We start from the raw sequence: 14,422 nt of genomic DNA, 5'->3' as shown, positions 1-14,422 counted from the left end.
TCAGTTTGTTAGGATTTTCTGTCTAATGTAGCAGTAATAAAACACTAGAGACTTATTCCTCGTCTCAGCGTGGTTCCTGCTTGTTAGGACATAACCAGTGTGCTTTCTAACCCATGATTCGTGGCAGAGTGCAAATGTGGCTTATTCAACAAACCACAAATGGTTGTTTGGTGCGCTGTGTAAACAAGGCTACATGGAAGTTGTCTCTCTCTTATTGTTGGTTTTGAGAATCACAGCATTGCACATGTAAGCCATTCTGCGTGGAGCTGTATGGTATTGACAGTACAGTATAGTGCTTGTTAAGGAGGAGGTAGATTCTGAAACATCTGTTTTCCATCAGTCAGCTGGGTATCAGGAAGAGGCCAGGCTTGCAGTGTTATGGAGAACCACTTAAGATATCACACAATGTATTCATTGTCCATCTGTATGGCCTTCAACTCCCAGAATTCCTGGCTGGGGAATTCTGGGAGCTGAAGTCTACGCATCTTAAAGTTGCTGAGGCTGGGAAACACTGGTCTAGACCGTGGCTAATCTGTTTCACAAGAAATGAGCCGCAGTTGGTGGTTAGTTTGTGCAATAGAGAAGATGTGAGCTGTTTCAGATTACTTCTGTTTTAATGATGGTACTATTCATTGAATGATTTTCCTTAGTAATACTAGAAATAAAGTTATGATGCCCACATAGTTGACTTGTTGTCTGAAACAACAATAGACGGAATGTTACGGAGTGCTCAGGGGGTAGTATAAACCTCGCCATGGTGCGTCCACAGGAGAACTGGAAAGGTCAAGATGACGGCTCTGACAACACGATTGGTCCCTGCACATTAAAAAGGAGTCCAGTTCATATTGATTTCCCTTTATGATGAGGGGGAGACCTTACTATCATTGCTTCTCAAATTAAATATTTAATTACATGTATTGGTGCCTTTAAAAAAGATTGTTTATTACTTCAGTTGTCATAAATGATGAACTTGATATTACAGTCACTTGAACTTGATGTAACGTGGCCTGCGCCAATCTTCTTGTTCCGAACGAAGATTGTTTTTTTTTAAGTTCATACTGTAAATATGTACGATGTTAACAGAGCCCTGCAATTGATTTTAAATATTAGTGGTTTCTTTTTTCCATTTATTGTACATAAGGTAGATTTACATGAGTAATTTCTGTCAGTGCTAATGGGAGTTTTAACATAATTCTCCCATGCCCCACTGAGAGAACAAACCCTTCATTTTTTCATTCAGGGCTTCAGTATCTGCACACCCGCGTTAGGAATGTGTTATATTTGTAGCAGGAAAAAATGAGCAGGAATTTATTTCAGAGTTTGCTTTGTCCAAATGTTGCCAAGATACTCATTAGAATATTAAGAACCGGGAGGGGAAGAGGATAAATACAGGTAGTCCTCAGGTTACAACCCTAATTGGGACTGGAATTTCCATCGCTAAGCAAAACGGTCGTTAAGCAAAACATCACATGACCGCACTGCTTAGTGACAGCAGTTGTTGTTAGGTAAGGACCGTGTAGTCATTAGATGAGGACCTCATGCTTCTCCTGCCCTGCACAAACTGCCTCTGCTTCAATTCCCCCACCCACCTAACTCCCCCCCATCTTTGCCCTTGTGGCCACCCTGCCACCACCCCCAGCTGACCTTCACCATCTTCTTCCTCCCACTGCTGGCCCGGGATCCAGGCGCTGAGTGAGGGTGGCAGGGTGGCGGAGCATCTTCTGCCAAAGGGAGCTAATCGGCGCAACTGGAGGAGGAGGCCGGGCGGCAGGCCGGGCAGAGGAACACAGCAGGTCAAGGAGGCAGGAGAGGCAGCAGTGGCACCTCCCCAGGCGAAGGTGGTAGCTGGGCAGGAGGCACTGTTCGGGGTGGGGGTGGAGGGACGAGGGTTTCCTGGAGATGCGGCGCACGCTCTGCAGCTCTCATTGGTCGCTGCTGGCCCTTTGCCAGGCTTGCAGGAGGAAGGCAGAAGGCCTGCAGGTAGCTTCTGTTGGTGCCAGGCTTGCCTCCACCCCTCGCTGAAGCCCGCAGGCTGGTTCTCCAGGAGCGCTTTCTCAAAGGAGCAGTGGCTACAGCTAAAGATTTTTGCCAGTTTCCGCTTAGAGCATAGTGGTGAAATAAGGGAAATAATTCCCTTCTCAGAATTACCCTCCAGTAAATCTAGATGCTGCCCAGGACTTTAGAAACGTTAATGGGGAAACCGGCTGGTCTCAAAGGGGGGAAAAAATGGGAAGCATACATTATTCCTTGTTGGGTTTAAATTCAGTAAAACAAGAAACTGCAAGGGTGATCTTAGCAAAAAGATGAATAGGTTAATTTGGCTTTTTAACTGCGGCCACTGTTTAATTAAAAAAATATTTGAGAAGGGTATTTTGTTAGAGAAATTTGTGGTTCTCTAATGCTGTGTTATCGGTACCTTTGAGATGGCATCAGTTTGTATCTGCAGGCATTGTTGATGCCCCTAAAAAAGGGATGGGGCTTTGACAACACCATTACAACTAACTGTCAACTTGATTTCTTTGACACCCCTGTGCCAGTCTCGGCCATTCTTTGCAGAGTATGGCTTTCATTCTCTCTCTTTAAAAATAATGCTAGATACCTGCTTCAGGGCAAAAAAGAAAAAATGTTAACTTTGACCAGAATCTTCCCTCCCTCCCCCCCACTTTTTTTTTTTTTAAAAAGTGCAAAATAGCTTGACTTTGTGACAGGGCTGCACAGTCCATGCTCTAGGAGGGTAGATATACTAGAAATGTTTCTTAAGGTACCATCCAGAAGGTGTTGAGATACATATTTAGGCTGCAGTTCAGCATTCCAGTTTGCAATAAGCATGCTGGTCATCTTTCTCCATGAACAAAATTGTCAAAGCTATTGTGAGATCATGGAAGCGCTTATTTGGAGAAGTAACCCTAATAACAATTACATATTTACTGGGATGAAACATCTGAATGGCAGAAAATGATATTTGAGCCAAGAATAGATAAGGATATATTTAAGCTCTCAGTAGACACCAAAAATCGAGTGCAGGAAATTTTGAAAGTCAATTGGCAAACAGGTGGTAAGTCTACAGTGACTATAATCAAGGTTCCCTGATCCTTTGTCAGTTATAATGCAACGGTGCAGAAATAGTTAAAATCCATTTTCCTCTGCCGCAGCACTTCAGTATAAACCGCTGGAAGTAGAAGTTCATATAATGGTGCAAAAGGGGCATTATGAATATGGTCACCTTCACAGAATGTCTGTTACAGATAGCAAAGAGCATTATGTGTGCATTTTAACATTCACAGGAAGAAATGGCATTTGATCCATTTTAGACCTGCCAGGTCTTTACAAAGTAGCTTTTATGATATAGTCTTCTCGTTCTTCAAAAGTCAGGCAAGTAAGGGGTGCTCGTGTAAAGGAGGAGGGCCTGCCATGAGGTTTGCACAATTGTGCTCCGCCATGAACTCGTTAACGAAAAGGCTGCATGCTGTGCGCTTCAGCGAGATTTGCTGTTTTGTCGTCTTCTCTGCGCCACAGAGTATTACCTTATTCTTTGTGAAGAGGAGGACAATAAACACATGCCTGTCACAAACCCATGGTGGAAGTTTTAATTTTAGGTTTCAGCTTCCTGGCTGCAAGTAACAACAGCTTTAGAATCCTGTTGAGAGATTTTGTTGGGAAGAACTTGGCCTGCCTGATTGTTTTGATTTCCTTCTTTCCCTCAGGAGAAATTCCAGCAGCTAATTCTTCCTCTGGATCAAACTGCTGTACTTGTAATTGCCAACCAGCTTTGCAGGCCATTCTTCAGGAGCTCAAGACCATGAGGAAGATCATGCAGATTCAAGCCGGTAGGACAATCAGTCTTTCAAACAAACGCACACCCCTTGGAACTTGCTTACATAGTATCTCTCAATCTGTGCATTTTTTAGAAAGCTTACAGTGTTTGCTCCAAAGAAAACACTTACTAAAGAATAGTAGGGATTTTTTTCTAATTGTACAACTGTTCTTATTGTGTGGACCACAGCCTTTTTGCTTGCCTTGGGTTCCACAAAAGGCATTCTAGAATTTGCGTTCTGTTTGTCGATTTCTTTAGATGTTCCTTACACATCTTTACTCACGGAGATTCTTGCAGTGGTTACTCCATCTATCACCTTCACTTTTTCGTTCTTTGAATATGTAGGACTTGTTGGGTGGATGTGAACTTTGAGGGCCAGATGAGAAGGAGGTGGACTATATGCAGATCATTGGACATTGTTAGCCAAAGTGGAGATGGGAAGCAAATTTGGCATTTCATAGACTAATTTCATAAGCTCATAAACTCACTCCCAGATATTTCTTTCTTCAGTTGCTGCTCAGAACAGACAACAGCCTCCAGTTCCTCTGGTTAGTTCACAGAAATCAACAGTGTCAAGAAAGAGAAATAAAAAGAAAAAAGTGCTCCCAAAGACTGTTGAACCTCTTACTGTGAATAAGAAGCTCAGCGCGGTACAGAATGAAAAAAAGTTACCAGCCAATTCTGACAGGTCAAGCGTGCAAGTCGCTGAATCCTCCTTGAAACTGGAGCCACAGGTCTCAGGATTTGGCATTGTCCTTGAATCTTCGTCTTCAGATGTAAGTTGATGAGATGTAATCCATTATTGAAAACATTCCATTGCTGAGGAAAAAAAATGTTCATGACAATTCTAGCCCCATGTCATACACTTTAATAGCAATTCTTAGAATGAATGTTACTTTTCTGTGGGATATTTCCTTAAACTATCAAACAGAACATCAAAGCTGATCATATTGTATACTGTATATATCTGGTGCATGCCTTTTTTTCCCCAGAAGAGATTGATGTGTAAACACAAGCAGAAATGGAATATCCTGCCAAATCCATATGGATGCTCAGATCCTGTTTAAATCTTTCTGAGAGAGTATCACTTCAAATGGAAATCAGCACTGAAATAGGTCACAATTATTTCGTTCAGTTTGCACCACTTTGTGGCTTTGTGGTTGCCTTATAAGTGAGCCCTTGGGAATCTTTGGGTGCTAGGTCTTAGTACCAAAGTTACTGAGATGCTACGTTGGTGATGCCACTCTCTAAAGAAAGGAGAGCTGTTAAGGATAGAGCTAGAGGTCTTTCTCTTCGATTTCTAAAAAGGCTGTCTGTTGGCAGAATATATTTAAGAAGCGGTCGCTAGGAGCCAAAAACAACTTGATGGCACATAAATGGTCAGTCAAACAGAATGAAACATGGCTGTTTTGTTCTGTGTGTGGTGGGAAACGTAGTTGTGTGTCAAAGTATTTTGGGGTGGGGTTACAGGAGTAGGAAAAAGCATATCAGCCTTACAATACTCACCCCATATAATCACTCCTGAACACGCCTTTTCTGTTGAACTGTGACCCATCCAGAACAGGGTCCCTGAATGCATTCTGACAGGTTTTCTGTTCCGTGCACCCGGTGAGAAGAATAGTTTCTGCAGCAGTATGAAGCAGACCTCTTTCTGGAAAAGGATGTTTTCTCTGTCATCTCCGCTTTAATTCATTTTTGTAAAAAACAAGCACTTCGTTCTGCTAGAACTAGAATAATTTGTTCTGTTTTATACCTATCCTAGACAACAGTGGGATGAACGACTGTTCCAAAGCCTAATGGATGTAACGTTCTCCCATGCAAGCCAGTAATTATCTCTGATTATTAAATGTGGGGCCACAGAGGCACCATCACAATGTTACGCAGAACCTCTTGAACAGTGATGAGAGGTTGTTCTGAGCAGCTGGATCAGCTCAGTTTGTCTGTTGTGTAGAAGAATAATGACTCATGAGTTGAATTAGTGCAAATCACAGCTTGTGGCTGGGCTGCTTACTCTTAACCGTTTGATCAAGGACCCCATTTTTGTACTCTCATAATAGCACAGGAAAAGATATAGGAAGAGTGCATCCCAACAGGCTTTGAAAATAGGCTTTGCAGCCTGTGGGTGGAATGTGTAAATGTCAAAATGTAGAGCTGGGAATCTAGAAAGGTGGCATTTGATATTTTTCCCTTTTGGATCGGATGTTTGTAGAATGATTGTCTGGGGAGCCAGAGGGCGGCTTCTGAGCTTTGTTAGAGCTTCAGGCAGATGAGGTCTGTAAAGTTCACTGTTGAGTAAGCTGATCATTAATTTCTTCAATGTACCTTTTTAATTTTGAGAAGACAGTTTCCAATTTCCTAAGTACAGCAAGATCACAGAACATAATTAAATTCTGTATCAGTAATCATAAAAGAAAGGAATTCTGTAGATAATACTGTACCTTTCTAGGAGTGTAAACTAATAATAAAAAAAAGAGCAGACTGATAATTCACTTGCACAGAGGCAAGCTATGCTGGTAATTAGATTAGTATCTCATACCCAAGCCCCATATCATCCATAGTAACGGGTCTGATGTTCTTTTGTAGTGCTTATGCTGAAATTAAAATTATGGCTAGAAATGTCTGGTAGGAGAGGACTGGGAACTTCTCTTCCAGTTTTATGACTTACTCTGAATTTTGCTTTAATTGCCCTTCAGTTTTCCAGAATTTTGAACATGCAGGCTCCATTTTTTAAAACAACCTATACTTTTTGTATTCCCCATAGGTGCAATGAAAATTGAAGTCTGACTGAAATCTTGGTTTGGGATTATAGGCATCACTAGGAGCACCACATGGTTCTATTCCAGCAAGTGAACTCCTAGTTTTACTAACAAGAGCTGGTGTTGTAATTGATTGGTCTTTTCTCTCTAAGAGAGTTCTGTATTTTAACCCGTTGTGTCTTGGGCCAATTTAAAATATTCCAGGTTTTATGTGTACAGCCAATGTTAGTTTTCTGAGAAAACCAACCTGAGGTTTTATAAAATGTATCCCAAATCTTTTTTTCAAAAAAATAGACTTGGAATTTACATTGATGTGAATTAAAGAAATTTAATCTTTCAAACTAGATGGAAACTTCATGAAGTGGCTTAACTTGGTAAGCCTGGGCTTCAATTTCATCATGGACATTATGTTCTGTAGATGGTCTCAGGCTACCCCTCATTTGTATCAAAAGAACAACTTTTTTCTTCCTCTTCTTTATAGAAACTAAAAGGAAAAATCCCTTGTTCTCCCATTAGCAAGTATCTTCATGTTCATTAAGGGCCTGGTATTGCAGATACTGGACATGGTTGTGAAGAATGCTACTGCATTGTGGCCTGGCAGATACTGGTGGCTGAAGGCCAGACTGCTTTTTAGATGTCAAGTGAAAAAGTTCCTTGCTTGCAAGGATTTGCCAGAGTTGGTGTGGAATAAACATGCTTTTAGTAGGCCCTGAAATAGAACTTGATTGTAAATATTTTTATAAATTAGTTATTTTAGGGCTGGGAATACTCTCAGAACAGAAAGTGCTTTGGAAACTGTAGGGGCATAAATGCAACACACCTCTTTAAAGTAGCTGCATTCTTTCCTGGCTTCCACATAGTCCTAAAAAAAGACATGGCTGCTTTAAAGAGATGCTGTGCTTGCACCCTCATGAATTTCCAAAGCACCTCTCAGACTCATTTTCAAAATATGCACAACTTTGAACATTGTGTACTATTCACTCCTACATTAGTTATTTAGACAATTTTCAATGCACAATTTATAGACTTTATCCGTAATCTCTTTTTAAGTAAAAGTGACATTATTAAAATCAGACACATCACTTCAAGCATTTCCTTGTTAGGTTTTACCGTTATTCTGATTAGCCTTTTTCTTTTAATATAATGTTGGTTAATCTGTTCAGAGTATTAATGTTTGCATCAATGTGTGGTAAGAAAAGTGCCAGAAGATTGGAGACAAAAACAGAAAAGATAGCATTTAGTTGGCCTCCATGACCTTGAAAACATTTCTGAAAATAAGATCAGGCTACCCACCAGCAATTCTGTAAGCATTTATGTCTCCTTGAGATCAGTGGAATTTTTCTGTCAACTAACATCCAGAAAAATCAGGCTACAGGGTCTTCTAATTTCTCAAACTTATTTATCAAGATAACTTGTTATGACTCATATCCATAACACCAAGATATTAAATAAAATAACTCATTTATTCTTCAAGTGTAAATGTAACAAATGGCACCATCCACACACTGGAGGCTGTCCTAAGGCCTGCAGAAATCAACATTTTTGGAAAGAAAACTAGGGAGAATGCTCAAAACTTTCCAGTTGAATGACTTTTTGATGTCTCTTGGAAGGAAGGTTTGGAAAACCAGAGGGAACAATAGGAATCATTCTGTTGATACCCTGTTAGAGGTTCTGTTGGTCCACTTTATATTGATGACATGTTAACTAAAATACATGAATTAGCCACAGCTCTGCTATTAGATTAGTTCCAGAGTGACTCTAGGATCTGACATAAGAAGTTCTCCCATTTGAATATCTATATCAGTGTTTCTCAACCTTAGCAACTTTAAGATGTGTGGACTTCAACTCCCAGAATTCCCCAGCCAGCCATTGCCATGCTGGCTGGGGAATTCTAGGAGCTGAAGTCCACACATCTTAAAGTTGCTAAGGTTGAGAAACACTGCTCTATATTGTAGTGAAGAGGGACACCAGAGATAATAGGTGTTGTAATTAGCATGTCTATACTGTATGGCGTTTTGAAGATTGGTGGGTTTTTAGTACATCCCCTTAACACATCCTCCCTTAACACTAACTCTGAAAATAGCGTTTAAATGGGGGAATGTTGTTGTTCTCATATTTCAAATGACAAGGAACATAGGATAACCTGGCAACCTGCTGGGTGGGAATTTGGGGGATTACAGTCAAAAACTCTTTAAGGTGCTACAATGGGGAAGGCTGAGTCAATGGTTGACTTAAGCCCACCATGGGTGCTCCTGGTTCAGGTGAGATTAAACTGGGAACCTGAAACATCTGAGAACAAATGTCCTGAGAATAAACAGGACCCATGTTAGGTGGGTTCCATAGGGTGCTGACACAGCAAAGGGAACAAAGGGGTTAAGCAGTGGAAACTGGACTAAGGAAACTCAAGTTAAGTTCCCACTTCACCATGAAACTCGCTGTTTTGCTAAGCATTCTTCCTCAGGATAACCTTCACAGGGTTGCTGTTACAGCAGGGTTTCTCAACCTTAGAATCTTTAAGATGTGTGAACTTCAACTTTTTTAGAAATCATGATTAAAAAGTACCTATAGGTTGCGATCAGAAACATAGTTTGTGCTCTGGCTGCAGCTCAGGATCAATTTCCTGCTGAACCTTCCTGCCCCATGTGGCTATTTTTTATAGTTGTTATTTGCTTGTTTGTTTGTTTTCTATCTAGTCTTTATTTTGTACAACTCAAAGAAGTCAACATAATGCACCCTCTTGTTTTTCCCACAAAAACAACCAATGGGTGGGCTGAGAGAAATTGACTGGTCTAAAGTCACCCAGCGGTAGACAGTCTCCTGGTATGTGGTTCAACACCGCACACCTGTCCATGAAACTGCCCCGTCCGGATGCTGTTTACTTTACTGCAAAACAAAGGAGATTTTTGTTTTATGAATAATTGGGTATTATCCTAGACTAAGGCCTTGCAGTTGCGACTGTTTTGGTTTTTTAAGTAAGTTTTAAGCATGGATTTCTAAAGCATGTTGTAAAAAATATAGTTTGGCCCACAGATTTGCTCTGATATTTCTCAGTGCAGATTTCAGAAGTGCTATTATGTTCATTTGGGTTTAATCTCAAGAATGCAGCCGCATGATATTTTGAGTCCAGGAACCAACTGACAGTTCTCCTTCTATGTATATTTTCTGTTTGTTTCAATACAAGGCAAATAATACATAGAATTGGCAAAGAAAATATGTTTTAATCAACATTTTATAAATGCTTAGGATTAATTTTAATTTGCAGTTTACTAATTTTAGCCCAACAAAGAGTTGGGCAATTATCTTATTAGTGTTAATTATGTACACTATTGCCTTGATTATTTTATGTTATCAAACTCTGTTTAACTATAAATCATACTTGGAGATGTCCATGTGAAGCTCAATTGGGTACTGATTGCTTGCAATTGAAAGATAATTCGCTACTGAAGGAAATCTGGAATAAATCAGCATTTTATTTTATGTGACTGGAATACGAACTGATTCATTTATGAAATATACGCAAACAAAATTGCAGATAACTTTAATTGGATCTCTAATTGAAACTTGGTCTTCCCTGTGAAGAACCTTGATGAATAAACTTATTTCTGTCTTTTTCTGCAATAAGATTTTTGGTAGATTTATAGACATGCTTTTTTCAGGGTTATCATTGTTGCTGTGTAATAGTCTGGTCATTGGAAACTGTGCACTCATTACAGAAGATTATCAAATTTTATTCTGAGTTCTGACATTGCCTTGGAATTTATTAATTGAGCTGACGTTTTTATTCTGCTTTTGGTCTATCAGAATGGAAGCTGAAATGACTAGTTTAGTCTCAGATCAAATCTGCAAGCAAGGCTTACAATTGCAGTTTGCTTCAGATAGTTAATTGGCAGATTATTAATAGACTGAGAAAAGGACTGTTCACAATTCATGCCCTGTGTGAGTGTCTGTCCAGTTAAGTGTATGCAGGTGTGGCTTATGTGCAAATATACTCCTCCTGGAGAGATGTGGCTTTCACTCTAGCCAGTGGTTTGGTTACTGGATAACTGCTGTCAAATGCAAAATGCATGCCACTTCCAGCCACCTCAAATCCCAGCACGTAGTTTGCAGTAACTTTAAGATTAACCAGTCTCTGGTAGTGATGTCCTGCTGAATTCTAGTAACACTCTTAACCTTTTCTGAATTACTGAGATAGATAATGCACATTGAAGGGTTTTGAAAACAAGCTATAGGAAAAGCAGAAGGCATTCCCTACATTTGGAGAACTCAATAGATAGTGGAAGGAAATATGGTCTGTATCTGTGCAGCCTAAGTCAGTTCTTTCCCGCCACATCAGATCTGTTCAGTGCTACTGAGAGATCTAGAAGGACAAAATTTATTCCTGTTTCGTGATCTGCTGCCCGTCATCCCTAAGAGTGACCAAGGTGGGTTCCAGAGGCATAGGGTGCTGACACAGCAAAGGGAACAAAGGAGTTAAGCAGTGGAAACTAGACTTAAGAAAACTCAAGTTAAGTTCCCACTTCACCATGAAACTCGCTGTTTTGCTAAGCATTCTTCCTCAGGGTAACCTTCACAGGGTTGCTGTTACAGCAGGGTTTCTCAGCCTTAATAACTTTAAGATGTGTGGACTTCAACTCCCAGAATTCCCCAGCCAGCATGGCTGGCTGGGGAATTCTGGGAGTTGAAGTCCACACATCTTAAAGTTATTAAGGTTGAGAAACACTGTGTTACAGAAATAAAATGAGGGGAGATCCCAATTCAGCTGGCTGTTGCTTGCTGAGAAAAGAAGAGATAAATGCAATCTACAGATAAGAGTGTAGGCAATGAGAATAATAAGCTAAGTTTGAAATGTGTTGCCTTTCATTTCTTTTTCCAGCAGCCACAGCATCTTTTTCTCACCTATTGTTTTCTCTAAAGAAAGGAAATACTGTATTAGTACATGGTGTGCCCAGCCATTTCTCTTGTCGATTTGCAGGTTTTTGCAATGCATCTTTGTCACTTTCTAGGGAAGGTTATATCTAACCTATTTTCCTTGTACTTGTGTTGAAACAACAAGCCAAACAACATGCAATTAAACTTTCTTAAGCTGAAGGGTTTGAGAGGCTGATGAAATCAACTAACACACAGGACACTGTTTCTAATCAAAGTTCTAAATATACTCTAAGCACCGTTATTCTCACTTTTGCAACTCCCTATTGTGTCCTGGTTTGTATGTGTTGATCTGTTTGATTTCTTAAACTTGCCCACCTTTTCTACACTTTGAAAAAGCACGTATCATCATCATCAAGCTATGAATTCAAGTGATTAGCAATGGGGGGAAAAAGTTGTATTGTAAAATTATCGAATTTTATTCTGAATTCCGACTTTGCAAAAAAAAAGCTGAGTGAATAACTGGGATTTTTAAAATAGCTGCTCTTGAACTAATATATTAGAATATTACTTAATTTAAAAAATAGTGGTTCTGCCAATGAATAATACTGATTCTAAAATCTGATGAATTGTTTCAGTTGCCATCATTGTGAGCCTGTAATTTTAAGTGCATTTTTATGCACTAGCACAAGATGGCAATAAATGAAAGCTTGGTTGCCTTTAGAAGAAAATTAGCCAGAGTGATGGAGGATAAATCTCTCCATAGTTGACAATCCTAGTGGCTAAATGAAGCTTCCATGTTCTGAAGCAGTACAGTAATGCCTTACTCCAGTGTTTCTCAACCATGGCTACTTTAAGATGTGTGGACTTCAACCTCCAGAATTCCCCAGCCAGCATGCTGGCTGGGGAATTCTGGGAGTTGAAGTCCATACATCTTAAAGTAGCCACGGTTGAGAAATGCTGCCTTACTGTGTTAAAAGAGGGAAATGAGGAAAGCAGGTAGTTACTTGCTTGTGCACAAAGTCTGTAAGTGGCTGTTTGACTACCATATATGATTTTTTTGAGCAACAAGACAATGTATGCTTCCTAATATTTTTCCTCATTATTATGCAAAATGCAAACCTGTACATGTCTACTTGGGAGCAGGTCCTAAAATCAGTGGCACTTACTTCGTTTACTCCCAAGTAAATACATATAAGTCTGCTACCTTTTGCTTCATATATAGTCAAAGAAGTATGGATTACACATGATTATCACTCTGTATTTAAATGTGCCAGGGATAGGATCACAGCCCTGCTGGTTATTTTTGATTTCCCAATAAGCAATTCTGAATTGTTCAGAGCTACATGAAGCTAAATAAATTTGTCCAAACTGAAGTTGCCAGTATTAAATGCTGGATTCAATGCTATATTTAGTTAGATGTCCTTTCTCTTTCTGTTATCTCATATTTTTAATTTCGTTTCCCCAATACTTCTCAGTCTTTTTCTGCGCTTTGTATAATATTACTTGCCCTAAAAGGGAATAGCTGAATGGAGATGGGTATACGGGTATTAAACACATAGACATACAGATAACCATCTGCCTGAAATTGTCCCTGAATATTAACATTTATTAGCTATAATAATGTGTAGACCTGATACAGAATGCATTATTTCTCATCTGCATTTGTAATGGTTGGTTAACAGTTTTTATTTCAATGAGTCAAGACTGTTCTGGTGTCAGTGTATGTATTTGTGTATGTTTGTAATAGACCACCTATATATTATACATGTATTTGCACCAACTTATTTTGGCTACAGAACGAGGATGGTGCTAATCATACCTTGTTCTTTTTTTCTTTTCGATAGCCAGAAGTACAGCTTGCTGAAGGTTTTGATGTTTTTATGCCTAAATCACAACTGGACTCTATATTAGCAAATTACACTCGCTCAGGAAGTCTGCTCTTTCGAAAACTGGTGTGTGCGTTTTTTGATGACAAGACTTTGGCCAACTCTTTGCCCAATGGCAAAAGGAAAAGAGGTCTCAATGACAACCGAAAAGGACTAGACCAAAATATTGTGGGTGCAATAAAAGGTATTTTTTTCCACTTTTATATACCTGTCCTTTTAGAAGTCTTCTAAAAATTGTGCTGTTTCACATTTGGAGATGAGATAGAAATCTATTGTAACCTTTATGCCTTCCTCTCTCAGCTCAGCTATAAGTCTTCTGTCTTTGTATTTCTGATGTCGAATATAGAAAACTCTTCACGGGACAAAACTCTTCCTGGAGAGTCCCCTAGATTGGAGAATTTATGTCTGTATCACTATGGGAGGGCTAGTGAGCTTCACAAGGTCTCCTGAAGCCACCCAAGACTTTTCTACTATTTTTGAGGATGTGCCTTTTTCATTTTACAATAGGCTTAATCCATCTATGTTGCCCAAACAGGCCAAAATTTCAGTTTCAAAGCCCATGCGACCCTGAGATGGTTTTTTTGGCCATGAAAAATGTAGCCCTGCACTATAGAACCACAACTTCCCATAGTCCTCACACAAGTCCTTGACAATTTTTTTTTAAAGATATTCCAGAATACTTCAGAGTATGCCAGTAACCAGCCAGCTTTTAGGTTCAGGATTCCTTTGGGCTTCTCATGAATTCAGTAACTTTCTTGGGAAGAAGAGATCAGTGCTTCACTTGAGATTCTCCTGGCTACCTTGAAAACACTAGAATACTGTTTTGGACTCCACATAGGCTTGGAGTGGCAGAGAGAAAACCACTGTGATGGTTGGGGGTCACGTAGTAATGAGGAGGAAGTGGGGATACTTGTGTTGGGTTGTGGGTGAGGGCAATGAAGAAGGAAGTTACTTATCTTTTAACCTAACTGCTTGCCTTGCTGGGAATTAGGTTTTGTGAATGCTGCACCCATTATGGGAGTCATTTTATGAATTAGCTTTCTCCCAAATGGTGGTAATTCTCTGACAATTCTGCTCTCTAAAGATTATGTCCACTC

General features: G+C 39.7%; 1 protein-coding gene across 1 annotated transcript in view; it reads left to right on the top strand.

The window, feature by feature from the left end:
• Window positions 1-14,422, top strand: part of BEND7 (BEN domain containing 7) — a 48,483-nt gene that overhangs the window by 23,319 nt on the left and 10,742 nt on the right. The window contains exons 4-6 of the mRNA XM_063308201.1: window positions 3,705-3,827; window positions 4,325-4,590; window positions 13,284-13,509. Of these exons, the coding sequence (XP_063164271.1) occupies window positions 3,705-3,827; window positions 4,325-4,590; window positions 13,284-13,509 (615 nt within the window). The remainder of the gene's footprint in view (window positions 1-3,704; window positions 3,828-4,324; window positions 4,591-13,283; window positions 13,510-14,422) is intronic.

The sequence above is a fragment of the Candoia aspera genome, chromosome 7, assembly GCF_035149785.1.
Source record: "Candoia aspera isolate rCanAsp1 chromosome 7, rCanAsp1.hap2, whole genome shotgun sequence".
NCBI classification, from domain to species: domain Eukaryota; kingdom Metazoa; phylum Chordata; class Lepidosauria; order Squamata; family Boidae; genus Candoia; species Candoia aspera.
This window is presented reverse-complemented; position numbering and strand designations above follow the sequence as displayed.